The sequence below is a fragment of the Cyprinus carpio genome, chromosome B6 (assembly GCF_018340385.1).
Source record: "Cyprinus carpio isolate SPL01 chromosome B6, ASM1834038v1, whole genome shotgun sequence".
Classification (NCBI taxonomy): Eukaryota; Metazoa; Chordata; class Actinopteri; order Cypriniformes; family Cyprinidae; genus Cyprinus; species Cyprinus carpio.
The window spans coordinates 15,173,546-15,190,052 of NC_056602.1; the positions used below are offsets into that span (position 1 = coordinate 15,173,546).

Consider the following 16,507-nt stretch of genomic DNA (forward strand, 5'->3'; position numbering starts at 1 on the left):
CTCTAATCACATGCCACATGCATGCACACCAGTTTTGGTAGGTCTTCAGAGGCCAGTTCTCTCATTACTCGGGTGTCTGCTGCCAGAGAAGAGGGCAACCATGTGCAGGTTGGTAAACGAGCACAAAGGCAACGGCTGGGCCACGATGAGCACTGGTGCATTGTGACGTCTTTCATTACCTTTACAGCTCACCGGGCCAGACCTGCTGCTCACCTAACCCCGCCAGCTGGCAGACGGTTAGGTGTCAGCTTCCCCTGTGTGTGTGTGCCTTGGGGGGTAGGATGAATTGCTCGAGACAGCGTCTGGATCTAGTCAAAGGCAGCTTGCGCAGGTGCAGAGAGGCAGGGTTGACATGGTGCTCCAAAAGGCCATTGCCGCAGCCCGTGAGGGAGACCTGCAGAGCCTCAGGGAGCTCGCCGAAACTGGATGTCTTACCGGCACTGTTGTGGATGCTCAGGGGGCAGGACTGGTGCACCATGCTGCACGCTGTGGTCAGCTGGACTGCCTTTGCTTTCTGGTGACAGAAGCAGGTCTCGATGCTAACACAAGGGCCCTCAATGGAGCCACACCTGTCCATGATGCTGCAGCTACAGGTCACACCCGGGAACTAAAGTGGCTCGTACAGGTTGCAAGATGTAATGTACAGGTGAGTGGAGAGGTTATGGAGTTATGGGTGTTAGCACAGTGGTGTGGACAGGGTTTGGATCAACAGGTGCTTTTCAAATGGGTGATTTACTTTCTTTCAAAGACAATAAAAGATGATGTTAGGAAAGATGTTCATGCTGTGCCATGCAATTAAAGTGGATGGTGACCAAGCACTGTCAAGCTCCAAAAATGACCAAAACCATCATAAAAGTAGTCCAAGTATGACTTATGTTCAATAACCCAAGTCTTCTGAAGTCATTTGGTCATTCTGTGTGAGGAAGAGATGATTAAAATGACCAGATCGCCTGTTTTCACTTGAGTGTAAATCTGTCTGTCTGCTTGTCTTGTTGGCAAAGGCTGTTTTCGCTAACTATGCTCACCACTGTCTGGTTGAGCAAGAGAAAGTTACGAAAGAATCCAAGCTTAGATAAACCACAAAAGAAGAAACCAACCCAAGGCAGCTAGGGCAATAGTGTGGACAGTAGGGATTTTGGATTTCACTTTTGGCGCAACTGACCCGTATTAAAATCGATATTTTTCCGATTGCACTCTTTTGCCTTTTATCTTAAAAAAAAAAAAAAAAAAAAAAAAAATCTTAACATCTTAATAAAATAAATGTTGAAAAGAAGTGCCTGACGGGTATCTAATGGTAGGAAAATGTTGCTATAAAATCTTTTAAAGGATTTTAATAATATGCAATTAACTAATAAGTCTATTATAAAACTATATGTCTGCAATACACTGAGGTGCAAATATTAATAAAAAATAACGAGGTCTGCCACTATTGCCATTATGTATACAGTGCTTTGCAAAATACCCCTTGATTTAATTTTTTACATTTTTTTGTTTATGTTGCAGCCTTATGTTAAGCTGCTGTAAATTACTTTTTTGCCACATCAGTCTACACTTAATACCACCATAATGACAAAGCAAAAAACAGATCTGTGATTTCTTTGCAAATTTATTAGAAAGGAAAAATATATATAGAGAGGTTATAGCCTCAGGTCTTTTGGGTAAGATTCAACAAGCTTTTTGCACATTCATTTGGGGATTGTCTGCCATTCTTCTCTGCAGATCCTCTCAAGCTCTGTCAGGTTAGATGGGGATCGTCATGCCATGTTTAGGGTTATCCAGAGATGTTCTATTGAGTTCAAGTCTGAGCTCTGGCTGGGCCCCTCAAGGGCATTTACAGAAGTGTTTATAAGCCACTCTTGCGTTTTCTTAGCTTTGTGTTTATGATAACTGTCCTGTTGTATGGTGAACCTTCTGCCCAGTCTGAGTGCTCTAAACCATTAAGGATATCACTGTATTTTGCTGCATTGAGCTTTTTTTCTACCCTGACAAGTCCCCAAGTCTCTTTTGCTGAAAAACAACCCACAACATGAAAGCTGCTGCCACCACAATGCTTCACTGTTGGGATGGTATTATGCAGTTAATGAGCAGTGCCTGGTTTCCTGCATACAATTGGAATTGAGGATCACCAGACTGGAGAATCTTGTCTGAACTACTTTGAATACTTTTTGTAGCTTTTATTTATTTTTAGAGCTTGACAGCCTTTGGTCACTATTCCCTTTCATTGTATGGAAAAGAGCAGCATTAAAATTCTTCTAAAATTTACTTGCAACACTATTTATAAAACTTGAGTAGTAAGATTGTTTTTTTTTTTATTTTTAAAAGAAATTAATACTTTTTCTCAGCATTAAATGCATTCATTTTCTAGTTTCCACAAAAATATTTAGCAGCACAACTGTTTTCAACATTGATGATAATAAGAAATGTTTCTTGGACAGCAAATCAGCATATCAGATTGATTTTTGAAGGGTCATGTGACATTGAAGACTGGAGTAATGCTGGTGAAATTTCAGCGTTGTAATTACAGGAATAAATTACAATTTAAAATATATTAAAATAGAAATAAAATTATTTTAAAATTGAATATTTCAAAAGATTCCTGTTTAACTCTATTTGAATCAGATAAATTCAGCTGTGGTGAGACACCTCAGACTTGCATACTATATTGTAAAACTTTGTGCATGATGTAAACTATCTGCCATAATATAATTTGCACAGTGCATGGTGTGCTCACGGGGCAAGCAAATTTCTAAATATCATAGCTAAGCAAAACCTGCTTCAAATATAGTACCTTACATAATAAGTAGTTCACCCGGTACAGGAACAGTGTGATTGCATCACTTTCCCTTGCTCTGTTTACTCTTTGCTCGGTAGTATTGCATGACTGCTGTAATCATGAACAGATGGGTTAGAGGGGGCTCAATCTAATCATTAACACTGTTTGTTTACCAGGGAAGTACAGGCCATACTGCTCCTCCAAGAGCCCCCTGCACCGCCCCTTCTCACACTAATGCAAACCGGCTCTTTTAAGATCGACAACCTCTTGATCTAATTTATGGCCAGCTGTGCTGTATTAAATAGATGTTTTAAGTCCCTTGTTATCATGGACTAAAGTGATAATATTCTTGGGTGGTGGTCTTACTGGGTGTTCATCTGTATTTTTTTTATGCCTGTGCTTGCCAAAGTGAGGTCGAAGTTGCATGTGGTTGAATTATTAATTAACATTTCCTTGGTCTGATTAAATAAAGATGGCTACACTAATTTGATCACATTGGCGGAGTAGAGGAGTGATGGCCCATCGAGGAATGGGGCCTGTGTCAGCAGCAATAGATTTATCATAGAATGGACAATACACACTGTTGCTATGATGGTGTTATGATGACATCATGAAATGACCTATCAAACTGAATGTTCTTTCAGCTTATGACTCAATGACAGCTCTTTACCAAACTGTTGGCTTATGATTTTAAGTGGCTGTATTCTCACTTATCACATTAAAAAAGAATAATAATAAACAATTTTTCAGAATCAGAAGAGCTTTATTACCGGTATGTTTACACACACAAGGAATTTTATTTGACAACAGGAGCTTCCAGTGCAGAAGAAAGTACAGACACAGTGCAGAAATACATGATAGTGCAGGAATAACACAGTAGGGATGGAATATAACACTAATATAAGAAGAAAAAAAAAAAACAGAAATTAAATACAGAAATAGAAGCATGGGGAAAAATGTAATTGTTTAAATAAATGTACAGATATGTTATACGTGTGCAGATATGTTATTTGCAAAGTGTGTTGTTTACAAGTGTACACATTTTGGTTTCTGTGTATAAATATGTCAGTTGTGATGGACGATGTATAATTCTGAAAGTTTAATTGTTCATGCTGAATTTAGCCTGCGGGAAAAAACTGTTCTTGTACCTGGCTGTCAGTGAACTTTAGCGCCAACCAGAAGGCAACAGTTCGAAGAGAGAGTGGGCTGGGTGTGAGGTTTCCAAGGTGATTTTCTTAGTTCTTTTCCTCATTCTGGAGATGTAAAGATCTTGGAGGCTGGGCAAAGGGGCACCGATAATCCTCTCAGCAGTCCTGACTGTCCGATGTACAAACCTGATTCCAAAAAAGTTGGGACACTGTACAAATTGTGAATAAAAACAGAATGCAATGATGTGGAAGTTTCAAATTTCAATAATTTATTCAGAATACAACATAGATGACATATCAAATGTTTAAACTGAGAAAATTTATAATTTTAAGGGGAAAATAAGTTGATTTTAAATTTCATGGCATCAACACATCTCAAAAAAGTTGGGACAAGGCCATGTTTACCACTGTGTGGCATCCCCTCTTCTTTTTATAACAGTCTGCAAACGTCTCGGGACTGAGGAACTCAAGTTTAGGAATAGGAATGTTGTCCCATTCTTGTCTAATACAGGCTTCTAGTTGCTCAACTGTCTTAGGTCTTCTTTGTCGCATCTTCCTCTATATGATGCGCCAAATGTTTTCTATGGGTGAAAGATCTGGACTGCAGGCTGGCCATTTCAGTACCCGGATCCTTATTCTACGCAGCCATGATGTTGTAATTGATGCAGTATGTGGTCTGGCATTGTCATGTTGGAAAATGCAAGGTCTTCCCTGAAAGAGACGACGTTTGGATGGGAGCATATGTTGTTCTAGACCTTGGATATAACTTTCAGCATTGATGGTGCCTTTCCAGATGTGTAAGCTGCCCATGCCACACGCACTCATGCAACCCCATACCATCAGAGATGCAGGCTTCTGAACTGAAAGCTGATAACAACTTGGGTTGTCCTTGTCCTCTTTAGTCCGGATGACATGGCGTCCCAGTTTTCCAAAAAGAACTTCAAATTTTGATTTGTCTGACCACAGAACAGTTTTCCACTTTGCCACAGTCCATTTTAAATGAGCCTTGGCCCAGAAAAAACGCCTGCGCTTCTGGATCATGTTTAGACATGGCTTCTTTTTTGACCTATAGAGTTTTAGCCGGCAACGGCGAATGGCACGGTGGATTGTGTTCACCGACAATGTTTTCTGGAAGTATTCCTGAACACATATTGTTACATACACTACAATACCATCCATGAAATTAATGCAGTGCCGTATAAGGGCCCGAAGATCACGGGCATCCAGTATGGTTGTGCCTTGACCCTTACACACAGAGATTGTTCCAGATTCTCTGAATCTTTGGATGATATTATGCACTGTAGATGATGATAACTTCAAACTCTTTGCAATTTTTCTCTGAGAAACTCCTTTCTGATATTGCTCCACTATTTTTCGCCGCAGCATTGGGGGAATTGGTGATCCTCTGCCCATCTTGACTTCTGAGAGACACTGCCACTCTGAGAGGCTCTTTTTTTATACCCAATCATGTTGCCAATTGACCAAATAAGTTGCAAATTGGTCCTCCAGCTGTTCCTTATATGTACATTTAACTTTTCCGGCCTCTTATTGCTACCTGTCCCAAATTTTTTGGAATGTGTAGCTCTCATGAAATCCAAAATGAGCCAATATTTAGCATGACATTTCAAAATGTCTCACTTTCAACATTTGATATGTTATCTATATTCTATTGTGAATAAAATATAAGTTTATGAGATTTGTAAATTATTCCATTCCTTTTTTACTCACAATTACTACAGTGTTCCGACTTTTTTGGAATTGGGTTTGTAGTCCCTTGATGTCTGTATTGGTAGCTGAAACAAACCTGACTGTTATGGATGAACACAGGACAGACTCAGTGATAGCAGAGTAGAACTGTTTTAGCAGCTCCTGTGGCAGGTTGAATTTCCTCAGCTGGCGAAGGAAGTACAACCTCAGCTGGGCCTTTTTAGCAATGGAGTCTATGTGAGTGTCCCACTTCAGATCCTGAGAGATGATGGTGCCCAGAAATCTAAAAGCTTCTACTGCAGTCACAGTGCTGTTCATGATGGTGAGTGGGGGGAGAGCAGGAGGGTTCCTCCTGAAGTCCACGATCATCTCCACAGTTTTGAGCGTGTTGAGCTCCAGGTTGTTGAGACTGCACCAGACAGCCAACTCTTTAACCTCCTGTCTGTAAGCAGACTCGTCTCTGTCCTTGATGAGGCCGATGACTGTAGTGTTGTCCACAAACTTCAGGAGCTTGACAGAGGGGTCCTTTGAAGTGTAGTCATTCGTGTAGAGGGAGAAGAGCAGTGGGGAGAGAACACAACCCTTAGGGGCGCCAGATTTGCCCAGCCTCACTAGCTGCTGTCTTTCTGTCAGTAAGCTGGTGATCCACTGACAGATGGAGGTGGGCACAGAGAGCTGTGTGAGTTTCTCAGAGAAAATCACACACAATATTATATAAAATGTGAAAAGCACATAACAGAGCATATGGTGTGTTAGACAGACCGGCCTTTTCAAATTGACAGTAAAACACATTCAGATCGTCAGCCATTTGTTGATTCTCCACAGACTGTGGGGGTGGTGTCTTGTACAAGGTGATGTTCTTGAGACCAGTCCATACTGAGCTTTTCAGAGTAGTTTTTTTTAGCCACTCTGACCTCCTTTGTTAGTCTATTCCTGGCCTGGTTATACAAGATTTTATCCTCAGTTCTGTAAGCATCCTTTTTGGTGTGACGAAGCTGTTTGAGTTTCCCAGTAAACCATGGTTTATCATTATTAAAAGATAAGAATGTCCTGCTGGGAATGCACATATCCTCACAGAAAATGATATATGAAGCTACAGTCTCTGTGAGCTTGTCCAGATCGGTGGCTGCAGATTCAAAAACACTCCAATCAGTGAGGTCGAAACCTCACTGATTATACTTTTTTCTTTAGTTTCCTCACTACTTAGTCAAACTCTATTTGACAAGTTTGGGTCATCATACAAATGAAATGAACTTGGGGGCTAAAAATCTAGTTTGTTTATATATATATATATATATATATATATATATATATATATATATGTTATTTATACATAAAGGTCATTCTAACTTTTTACCTCACAATCTGGACTTTTTTAGAATTGTCAGAATTGTGTAATAAAAAGTCACAATTACCTTTTTTTTATTTAGCCAACATAATGTAAAAAAGACACGTTTATAGCATAATGAACAAAAAAAATCCTGATTTAAATTCTTGAAAATTATTATTATTATTTTTTAATAGTGGCAGGAACAAAACTAAATAATAATAATAATAATAATAATAATAATTAAAAAAAAACAGTTACAAAATATGTAAACTCAGAATTCTGAGGAAAAAAAGTCAAAATTATATATTATACATTAGAAAATGTATAATATAATTTAAAATAAATGTATTTTTAAAAAAAATGAAAAATGAGAATGAGAGTTCATGTATATAGTATATAAAAATAAATATATAGTAATATAAAGTTATTTGTGTACAAAGAAAAAAAAATTAAATAAAGAATTGTTGTTTATGTCTATTCTTATTTGTTTGCATGTTTTCAGGATCAGGATTCTGGTGGGGCCTCTCCACTCCATCTTGCTGCACGGTTCGGCCGGGTGGAAGCCGTACACTGGCTGCTATCTTATGCGAATGGAGCAGAAGTGGAAACAAACTGCGGTGCTCTTCCTGCCCACTATGCTGCAGCAAAGGGTGACCTCACCTGTTTGAAGCTGCTGATTGGTCAAGCTCCAGGGTACAGCGTTACAAGCACAGACACGTAGTAATGACAGAGATGAATCTCATGTGGCAGAGGTGGATGAAAAGGAGCATGTGACAAACTGTTTTGGGTCACTAGTCTTGTAGGTCACGCATCTCGAGTACAGTGAGTGCCTTAAAATTAGTGTCTTTTTAAAACAGATCCAATGACTTTATGTAAGCCAGGGTTATAGTTAAATCAAACTAAAACCATACAATTATAGTAACATTTTTGTTACTTAAAATAAAATAAAATAAGCGTCATTTCAGTTAATGTTTATTTCAGCATTTTTTTTAATTTAGTTTAACTTGATGTACTTAAGTAATTAAAACTTTAATGAAATTAAAAATAAAGACATCAATTAACATAATAATACTACTACTACTAATAATAAAATGTACACAACAAAACTGCTAAAACTTTAAAATTAAAATTAAAATGCAAAATATAATAAAGACTAATACAAAATATTAATAAAAAGTACCATCTCAATGGTGCAAAAATAAAACTGACTTTTATCTAACCTTTACCTAAAGTAAATGGACATTTTGGCACGTTATGATGATATGATGTCTATTCATTTATTGACAGCATTGAGCAATCAAAGTTTCAGAGCTTAGCCACTTGAACCGATTTCAGTTAAATTAATGGAATTGGAATAACATATGCCAAAAGCAACTCAATAATATTTCTAACAGCATCTGACTTTTTATATACAGTATAATTATAATCATATTATTATTGCATAAAATTATAATTACAACCCCAATTCCAGAGAAGTTGGGAAATTTTGTAAAATGCAATAAAATCAAGACTCTGTGATTTGTTCTGTGAGTTGTTACCTCTTTAACTTTTTTTAAATGAACAAAAGTACAAAGATATTATTCTTTCCAAAGTTTTCACTGACCAACATAAATGTATTTTGTAAATATGAACAAATTTGGTTTTTGATGGCTGCAACGCACTCCAAAAAAGCTGGGACAGAGGCATGTTTAACACTGTGTCACATCAACCTTCCTTTTAATTACAATGTTTAATTTTTTAGGAATTGAGGATACTAACTGTTAAAGCTCTGCAAGCAATGCTTGTCCAATCTCGCTTAATACAAGACTTCAGATGCTCAGCAGTCTGTGATCGTCGTTGTCTGATTCTCCTTTTCATAATGAGCCATACATTTTCAATAGGAATCAAATCTGGACTGCAGGAAGGCCAGTCTAGCACATTCACTCTGTGTCTACGAAACCACACTTCTGTAGCACATGCAGAATGAGAGCTGCCATTGTCTTGATATAATAACCATGGACTACCCATGAAAGACATCATCTTAATGGCAGTATATGTCTCTGTATAATCCTAGTATATGCCTCCATGTCAATGGTACCTTTGCACATATTCCAGTCACCTATGCTGTTTGCTCTGCTGCACCTCCATACCATGACAGATTTAGCTTCTGTCACTGATGAAAGTCTGGATGTTCCCTTTGGTCTTTGGGACTGAGAACTCAAAATCCATTTTTTCCCGGAAACAAGTTGAAATGTGGACTCATCTGAGCACAGCACACATTTTCACTGTCTTTTTGACTATCTGAGATGAGCTCTGGCCCAGAGAACCCGGAAGTATCACTGCATAGAATTGATGTATAGCTTTCTCCTAGCATAACAGAGATTCAGGTAGCATTTCTTAATGCAGCAGCACACTGTGGTAAATTATAGCGGGTTTCTGAAGTACTCCTGAGCACATGAGGCTATATTTAACAACGCAACTTGATGGTTTCTTATGCAATGCCATCTGAGGGCTCAAAGGTCATGCACATTCACCTGAGGTTTCCTGCCTTGCCCTACACAGACAGGTTTTTCTGGATTCCCTGAATCTTTTCACAGTATTATGTACGGTACTTGGTGGAAGACCTAAATTCTTTGCAATTTTGCATAGCGAAATGTGATTTTTGATTTTTTGACACTTTTCTCGTGAAATTTGGCACGAAGTGCCATGATCCAGCTTTGCTTGCAAAGACTGAGATGCTACTTTTATACCCACACATGATACCCTGACATATAACCAATTCACCTGCTTACTTTAAATTGTTTTTAAAACAGTTCAACATGAATATTCTATAACCTTTTCACTTTTTCTTTGCCTCTGTCCCAACTTTGTTGGAATGTGTTTCAACCATCAAAAACAGAATTTGTTAATATTTAAAAAATAAATTTACATTGATCAATGAAAACTTTAAAAATCTTTTCTTTGTATTTTTGTTAATTAAATAAAAGTTCAAAAGAATTAACAAATCACAGATTCTTGATTTTATTGCATTTTGCAAAACGACCCAACTTCTCTGGAATTGGGGTTGTATATGTATCATAATTATTCTATATAATATAAAGTTTTTTTATTTATTTATTATTATTATAGCATCTTTATTTATGTTATAATTAATTGGAGACGAAACTATCCTTAAGAATTTTTTGTGAGGGTTATAATTTGTTATTCCCTCTTATACTGACCCAGTGTAGCTTTTGGTAAAACCACAAGACATTAAAAAAGGAGAAATGAAAAGAAAACAACAACAGCAAAGTAGCCTAATCATGTTATTTATCCATTTCCTTAGAAATGTCAGTAACACATGCTCTGCTTTGGTGGTGTTACGGGAAGTGAACATGGGAGATGAAAGTGTGGCACTCACCAGAATCTACTCTCAGATCTACTCACCAGAATGAGACCACACATAATGCACCCCTGACACCAAAGCAAATGTGCGTCCTCATTTTGCTAGATACAGGTTTGAAGGCAATAGCTGCTCTAAGAACAGAAATGGGTATTTAGAATTTTTCATTCAAACTTAATTTTCCTGAGTTTGCTCAGTTACTAGCACAGCTTTTCCATGTAATGAAAAGGGATAGAGGAAGATGAATTGAGCTGATCTAATGAACCCCATCAAACTAATTCACTTCAGACCCCAAAGTTGATTATCAGTTGTTTTGTGTAAGTCTATCAATCCTGCATCCTGTTTCTCTCATGCATGTTCAGATTCATATTGCATCTGTTGCAAGACCACATCTGAATCTGATACACGGAGGCATGCTCAGGATGAAATAGAAGCGTGTTTGTGTATTGGATAAGTTAAACTTAACTTATAGTCAGGGGAATGCATATATTAACATCAGGGGTTAGAAAATCCCATGTGAGAGTCAAGGAGCTGGTATATAATGGATACACCCTGTCTGTCACATGTCACAACATACTGGAAGTTGAACTGTCAGAGCTGCTTCTCACTGTTACTGAACCTGAAGTCCTCAAGAGATCGCCACTGGCTTCCACAACAATTGCGATTGAAAAAGGGCTTTTAGAATAACAGACTTACTGATTTAGGATTAAAATGAGGTTTGAAGTTGACAAGTTACCAAAAAAGTAATAAAACTGCCAGGGCATTAAAACAGTTAAACTGTTAAAATTATCAGTAGTTTTCTGAAGACCTTAGGGTTTCTGCAGTTTTGGGGAAACCTGACCTTGTAGCACGCTGCGATCGTTCAACCAGGTGTTTGCTATTTGAGTCACTGCAGAGTCAAGTCAGGAGGGAACTTAAATGCTAAATGTTGTTTAAACAGCTGCTTTCTAAATCATAAATTAGCATAAATTTAGTAAACACCATTTATGAGTTATGAGTTTAAAAAACACTGATACTTTCATCAAGGAAACATTAAATTGATCAAAAGTGACAGTAAAGAGATTTATTAAGTTACAAGTAGGGCTGCAAAATAATAATCGTGATTAATCGATTCAAAACAAAAATTTATGTTTACATACTATATGTGTGTGTATTGTGTATATTTATTATGTGTATATAAATAGACATATACATGCATATATTAAGGAAAAATATGTTAGATTTGTATATAAAATATTTATATTTATTTATATATAATATAAATTACATTCAAGTGTTTACATAAAAATCTTTTTTAAAAATATATACATATATGTGTGTGCATTTATATATACATAATAAAATATACACAGTACACACAGATATAGTTTGTAAACATTAACTTCTATTTTGAATCAATTAATTGCGATTAATCAATTTTGCAGCCATAGTTATAAAAGATATACATAAAAAAAAAAAAAAAAAAAAATGAATCCCAAAAAGTATGATGATTTTCCACAAAAATATAAAGCAGCATTTTTCTACATTGATAATAATAATAATAAAAAAAATGTTTCTTAACCACCAAATCAGCATATTAGAATGATTTCTGTAGGATTATGTAACACTGAAGACTTTAGTATTGGCTGCTGAAAATTCAGTTTTGCCATAACAGGAATAACTTACACTTCAAATTAATATGATATATATGATCCCATGAACTTTAAATTAGCCTCCAGTGATTAATAACCAGGCAGTAATTGGTTTAACAGTGGTGGACATTGACACAATCATTTGCTCTATTTATCCTTAGCTAAAATATTTGATTTACCAGACCTTACATATTGTTATGCCTTTAGCACATGTTTGAATCCTTTAGCGCAAGTGAGTGAATCTCATGTTGTTGGCCACACAGGCCAAGATGACCAGTTCAATGAAGGGGGAATGTATATCTTCCATAGATAAGGACATAGGAATACCAATAGCGGAAGACGGATTTTACTCAAAGATTTCTTTTAAGTTGAACATTTTTCATTAGCCTTTAAAAACTCACTTGAATAAACATCCAAATTGACGTTTTCTCAGGTGTGTTAATCGACAGACAAATATGGGCGCCACGCCGCTGTATCTGGCCAGCCAGGAGGGACATCTACATGTTGTGGAGTATCTGGTCAAAGACTGTGGAGCTGACGTGCATCTAAGAGCCCAAGATGGAATGACGCCACTGCATGCTGCAGCTCACATGGGCCACCATACATTGGTGGTATGGCTGGTGGGTTATACATTTACTTCTACCAATATATGCTTTGGTGTCATGAGCTCTACTATAGGTACAATACTTGTTTGGACTTCTTCAGGTGTCCTTCACAGACGTTAGCCTGTCTAGTCAAGATAATGAAGGGGCGACTGCTTTACACTTTGCTGCCAGTGGGGGGCATCATGGCATCCTGGAGAGGTTGTTACAGATGGGATCGAAGGTCAAGAAGGATTACTGGGGTGGTACTCCTCTACACGATGCAGCAGAGAATGGGGAGATAGAGGTGGGTTTAAATTAGGATTTGAGTCTGTTGTGTGATGTCTAAAAAAGAAATGTTTTTAATTATGCTTTTAAGTCATAATAATCATATAAAAAATACTTCCCAGTGCTGTCGAATCCTCCTGGGTCATCAGATCAACCCAAAGGAAAGAGATGTAGATGGGTTCACAGCTGCTGATCTGGCTGAATACAACGGCCACTTTGAGTGTGCCAGATACCTTCGCTCTGTGGAGAGAAATGTAAGGTTCATTTCTTATGCTGGCAAAAGAGAAATGACATCAGTATGTTGATCATTTAAGTTAGCAATCATTGTTTCAATCAATCTTGATTGTGGAAATATTGAAAGTAGTGACATGACATAAATTAATTATGCTATATGGTTTGCCATGGTTGACCTTAGGGTCATTTTGAAAAATGCTTTTTGAACTGAAAGTCAGAAATAATGTCTACTGAAGCTATTAAAATCGACTTAAAAGGTTAAACCTCTGATGCATTAATTATTAAATGACAAAAGACAATATTTACTTATATTTATCCTAATATTTAATTTTTACTTCAAAACAAGAATATAGTAATTAAACATTTGTTTGTTTATTTTTTTATTTATATGAATTTTATTTATTCTATTAATTTAATCAAATAATTATGAATTTATTTTGTTTAATCATTTTTTTTTTTATGTATTTTAGATGAGTTGGAGATCTGCCACCATGCATTTAAGGTGTGAAGTCATATAAGTCAATGAAAATTTTTTAAATAATCAAAAATAAATTTAAACCTTTAACCCACAGCATTATCATTTTATTTTAAATGTAAATATTCAAAAAATAATGGAAGTGAAAACAAATATATACAGTGCAGATTACAGTGGATGTGTTTCCATTTACTTTGAGGAAACTATATAAAAATACATGAATATTTGCGAAATAAAAGATTCCTTAGATTCTGTACTACTGAAAAATATCATGAGGTGCATGTTATTTTTGGCCATTTTTGTCAGTCATATTGAATTATACTGTTATATGTTGTTATTAATATAAAAATGGACAGACATGTATAATTATGAGAAAGGGTCAAAGGTTGTCACACTTGGTTTGGATGTAACATCATACCATGAATGTTTAAAAGTGGTCTGTTGTTGACATCATGCGTCAGAGGGTTAAAGACCTTGCAGTGAAGTGTCACATAGAAAAGCTCCCGTCCAAATACATTTCTTGCCTCAAAAAGTCAGTTCTCTTAGTTGTCCTGTATCCAGATCTTCCATGATTGATTTGTTTTGACTGACAACATCTGAGCGTCTATGAAAATCAGGCCAGTAACTTTCAAGGTGTCACATAGCACCTACTTTCTAAGAAGCTTTTGTGTGCAGTGGATCTCAATGGCCTCTCAGCCTTCTTGTTTCACATGGTAAATAAGCTGCTGCTCAATTTAAGTCATACATTTTTTAAGGGTGAACATGGTAGTGTTGTCAGGGCAGGCACAACAACTGAACCACATTGGAAAAGGAATTAATTCCACATTTAAAGCACAAAATTTATGGATCAGTCTATGGGGGATACTGCCGTTGTAGTGATTTACTATATCTCACAACTGTGCATTCTTTCTTTTCTTTTTTTTTTTTTGAAGATGTCCATCTGCGTTAATAGTCGGTAGAAATAGCAGCTGTTTTTGCTGTTCCCATTCAAAAAGTGTAGATTTTTTTGTCTTGGATTTCTTCCAATATACCTTGCTTAGCTGATAAAACACGTTTAACATATACTGTATGTGTGAGCTAAAATCCATATGAACAAATTGTAGAGGAGCTGAATATTAATTTCTGTTAAATAAACATGTTGTATAAGGTACAGGCCATAAATTTATGTTATACAAACCTCTATGGATTCTATTGGTTACCCAGCTGTTGAATTGTAAGCATACTGACAAACTTATGACAATACAAGCTGATTTCCATGGTTGAACCTGCAAATACTTTTTCATTTTGTCAGACAATTTTAAAAAGTCTTTCCACTTTTCCAAGTTGGACTGGAACCATAAAGCAAGTTTTTGAATATAAATCTGAAATGTTCCAGGTCTAAAACAAATAAAGCCAGATCTAGGGCTTAAAACCACAATTTTGCTATGTCAACAGGTTAAAAACCAGTTGAAGCCAATTAAGAATTCATTTAAGTTTCATTAAATTTGAAGTACCATATCTGAGATTTCACAGAATTAATTGCATGGTCTCCAGTCACCCTGGTCACACTTTTCCATAGATCTAATGTAGTAATATAAGCTCCCTGTCAACATAGGCATGAATAAATCAGCTATTCATTGCTCCTATATCAATGTGAGAGGCTCAGGGTGCTGCTAGATGTCCAAAATTAAGCCGACCTACCCCAACAATAGAGATCTAATTAGTGAAGGGAGGTTGTTGAAGCATCAGATGCAGCCGTTCGCCGTCTCTCTACATGCTGGGGGTGTATCAGTTACCTTCTCACCAGCAGCCTAGCTCAGGTAGAGGGCCGGGGGCTGAGCTGGTTATGGGATCCACAGTGTTTGGTTTCAGGGTTTTCACCATTCTAATGCTTGGAAACAGATACTTGATCTATCAAATCGACTGGAGAACAGGATGTTTGTTGGCTTCAAACATGCATCTGATTGTTTATCTTTTTTCCTTTAACCCTAATTCCTTTGTAACACATCTGATCATGAGTCAGTAAGATGCTAATTATCAAAAAATACAAGAAAAATATTTTTCAGTTTCAACAAAAATGTTAAGCAGCACAACTGTTTTCAGCATTGATAATAAGCACCAAATCAGCATATAAGAATGATTTCTGGAGAATTATGTGACTTTATTGGCTGCTGAAAATTCATCCCGAGAACAAATTACATGTTAATACAGAAAACAGTTATTTTAAATCGTAATGATATTTCACAGTATTATTGTTTTTACTGTATTTTTGATCAAATAAATGCAGCTATGGTTAATATAAGAGACTTCCTACAAAATCAAACCAACCCCAAACTTTCAAAAAATAGTGTATAGAACTTAAAAAAAAAATAAATAAATAAATAAAAACTAGGGGGACATAAAGTCAAAATGCCAGGAAGGTACAACTGTCCTGATGTCATATTAAAATAAAATAAAAAATAAGAAAATCATAAGAAATACATATCAAATAATATAGTATATCAAATAATTTGACCGTTTTTTGACAAGGCAAGGTTAGTTCAGGTTGTAAAATGTCATGTGATGTACCTCCTGAACAACACAAAATGATATTTATAAATTAAATATTAGGCTTTTACAATGAAAAGTATATTTAATAAGATTTATTGAAAATATGTGTATCCCGAAAGAACTTGGCACTAGACTTTTTCTATTTTTTATCTTGGACACTCCCTTATATTTCATTGACCCAAAATTGTTTCCCAGGCCTCCCACTGGAAAGACTCTGTATGGTCCATATCATCATTATTTCAGCAATAAAGCCATTTTAGTTTTCCTCCTGGTCCGCTTATAGTATTGCAAGTTGTAGTGTACTTCACAAGGTTTTATTCCACCTTAGAGTACTCGGGACAGGCCATCTCATTTCCTAACGGTGCCTGTAATGGATTGTTTGGGCATTTGGCCAGAGAGTTGCGTGCTAGGTATTTCCTCATGTTTTGGTTTCATCCCATAGAGGTCACC

General features: G+C 36.4%; 1 protein-coding gene across 2 annotated transcripts in view; it reads left to right on the top strand.

Annotated features, from left to right (window-relative positions):
* The first annotated feature begins 22 nt into the window (after positions 1-22).
* LOC109088384 (espin-like protein) overlaps positions 23-16,507 on the top strand; it is a 26,928-nt gene continuing 10,443 nt past the window's right edge. Inside the window, exons 1-6 of one of the 2 annotated variants that reach the window (XM_042725837.1) lie at positions 23-108; positions 188-646; positions 7,461-7,651; positions 12,384-12,570; positions 12,656-12,838; positions 12,942-13,073. In XM_042725837.1, coding sequence (XP_042581771.1) covers positions 353-646; positions 7,461-7,651; positions 12,384-12,570; positions 12,656-12,838; positions 12,942-13,073 — 987 coding nt within the window. In that variant the 5' untranslated portion in view covers positions 23-108; positions 188-352. Of the gene's footprint in view, positions 647-7,460; positions 7,652-12,383; positions 12,571-12,655; positions 12,839-12,941; positions 13,074-16,507 lie in introns of both variants that reach the window. The other variant, XR_006155015.1, reaches the window with a different exon arrangement.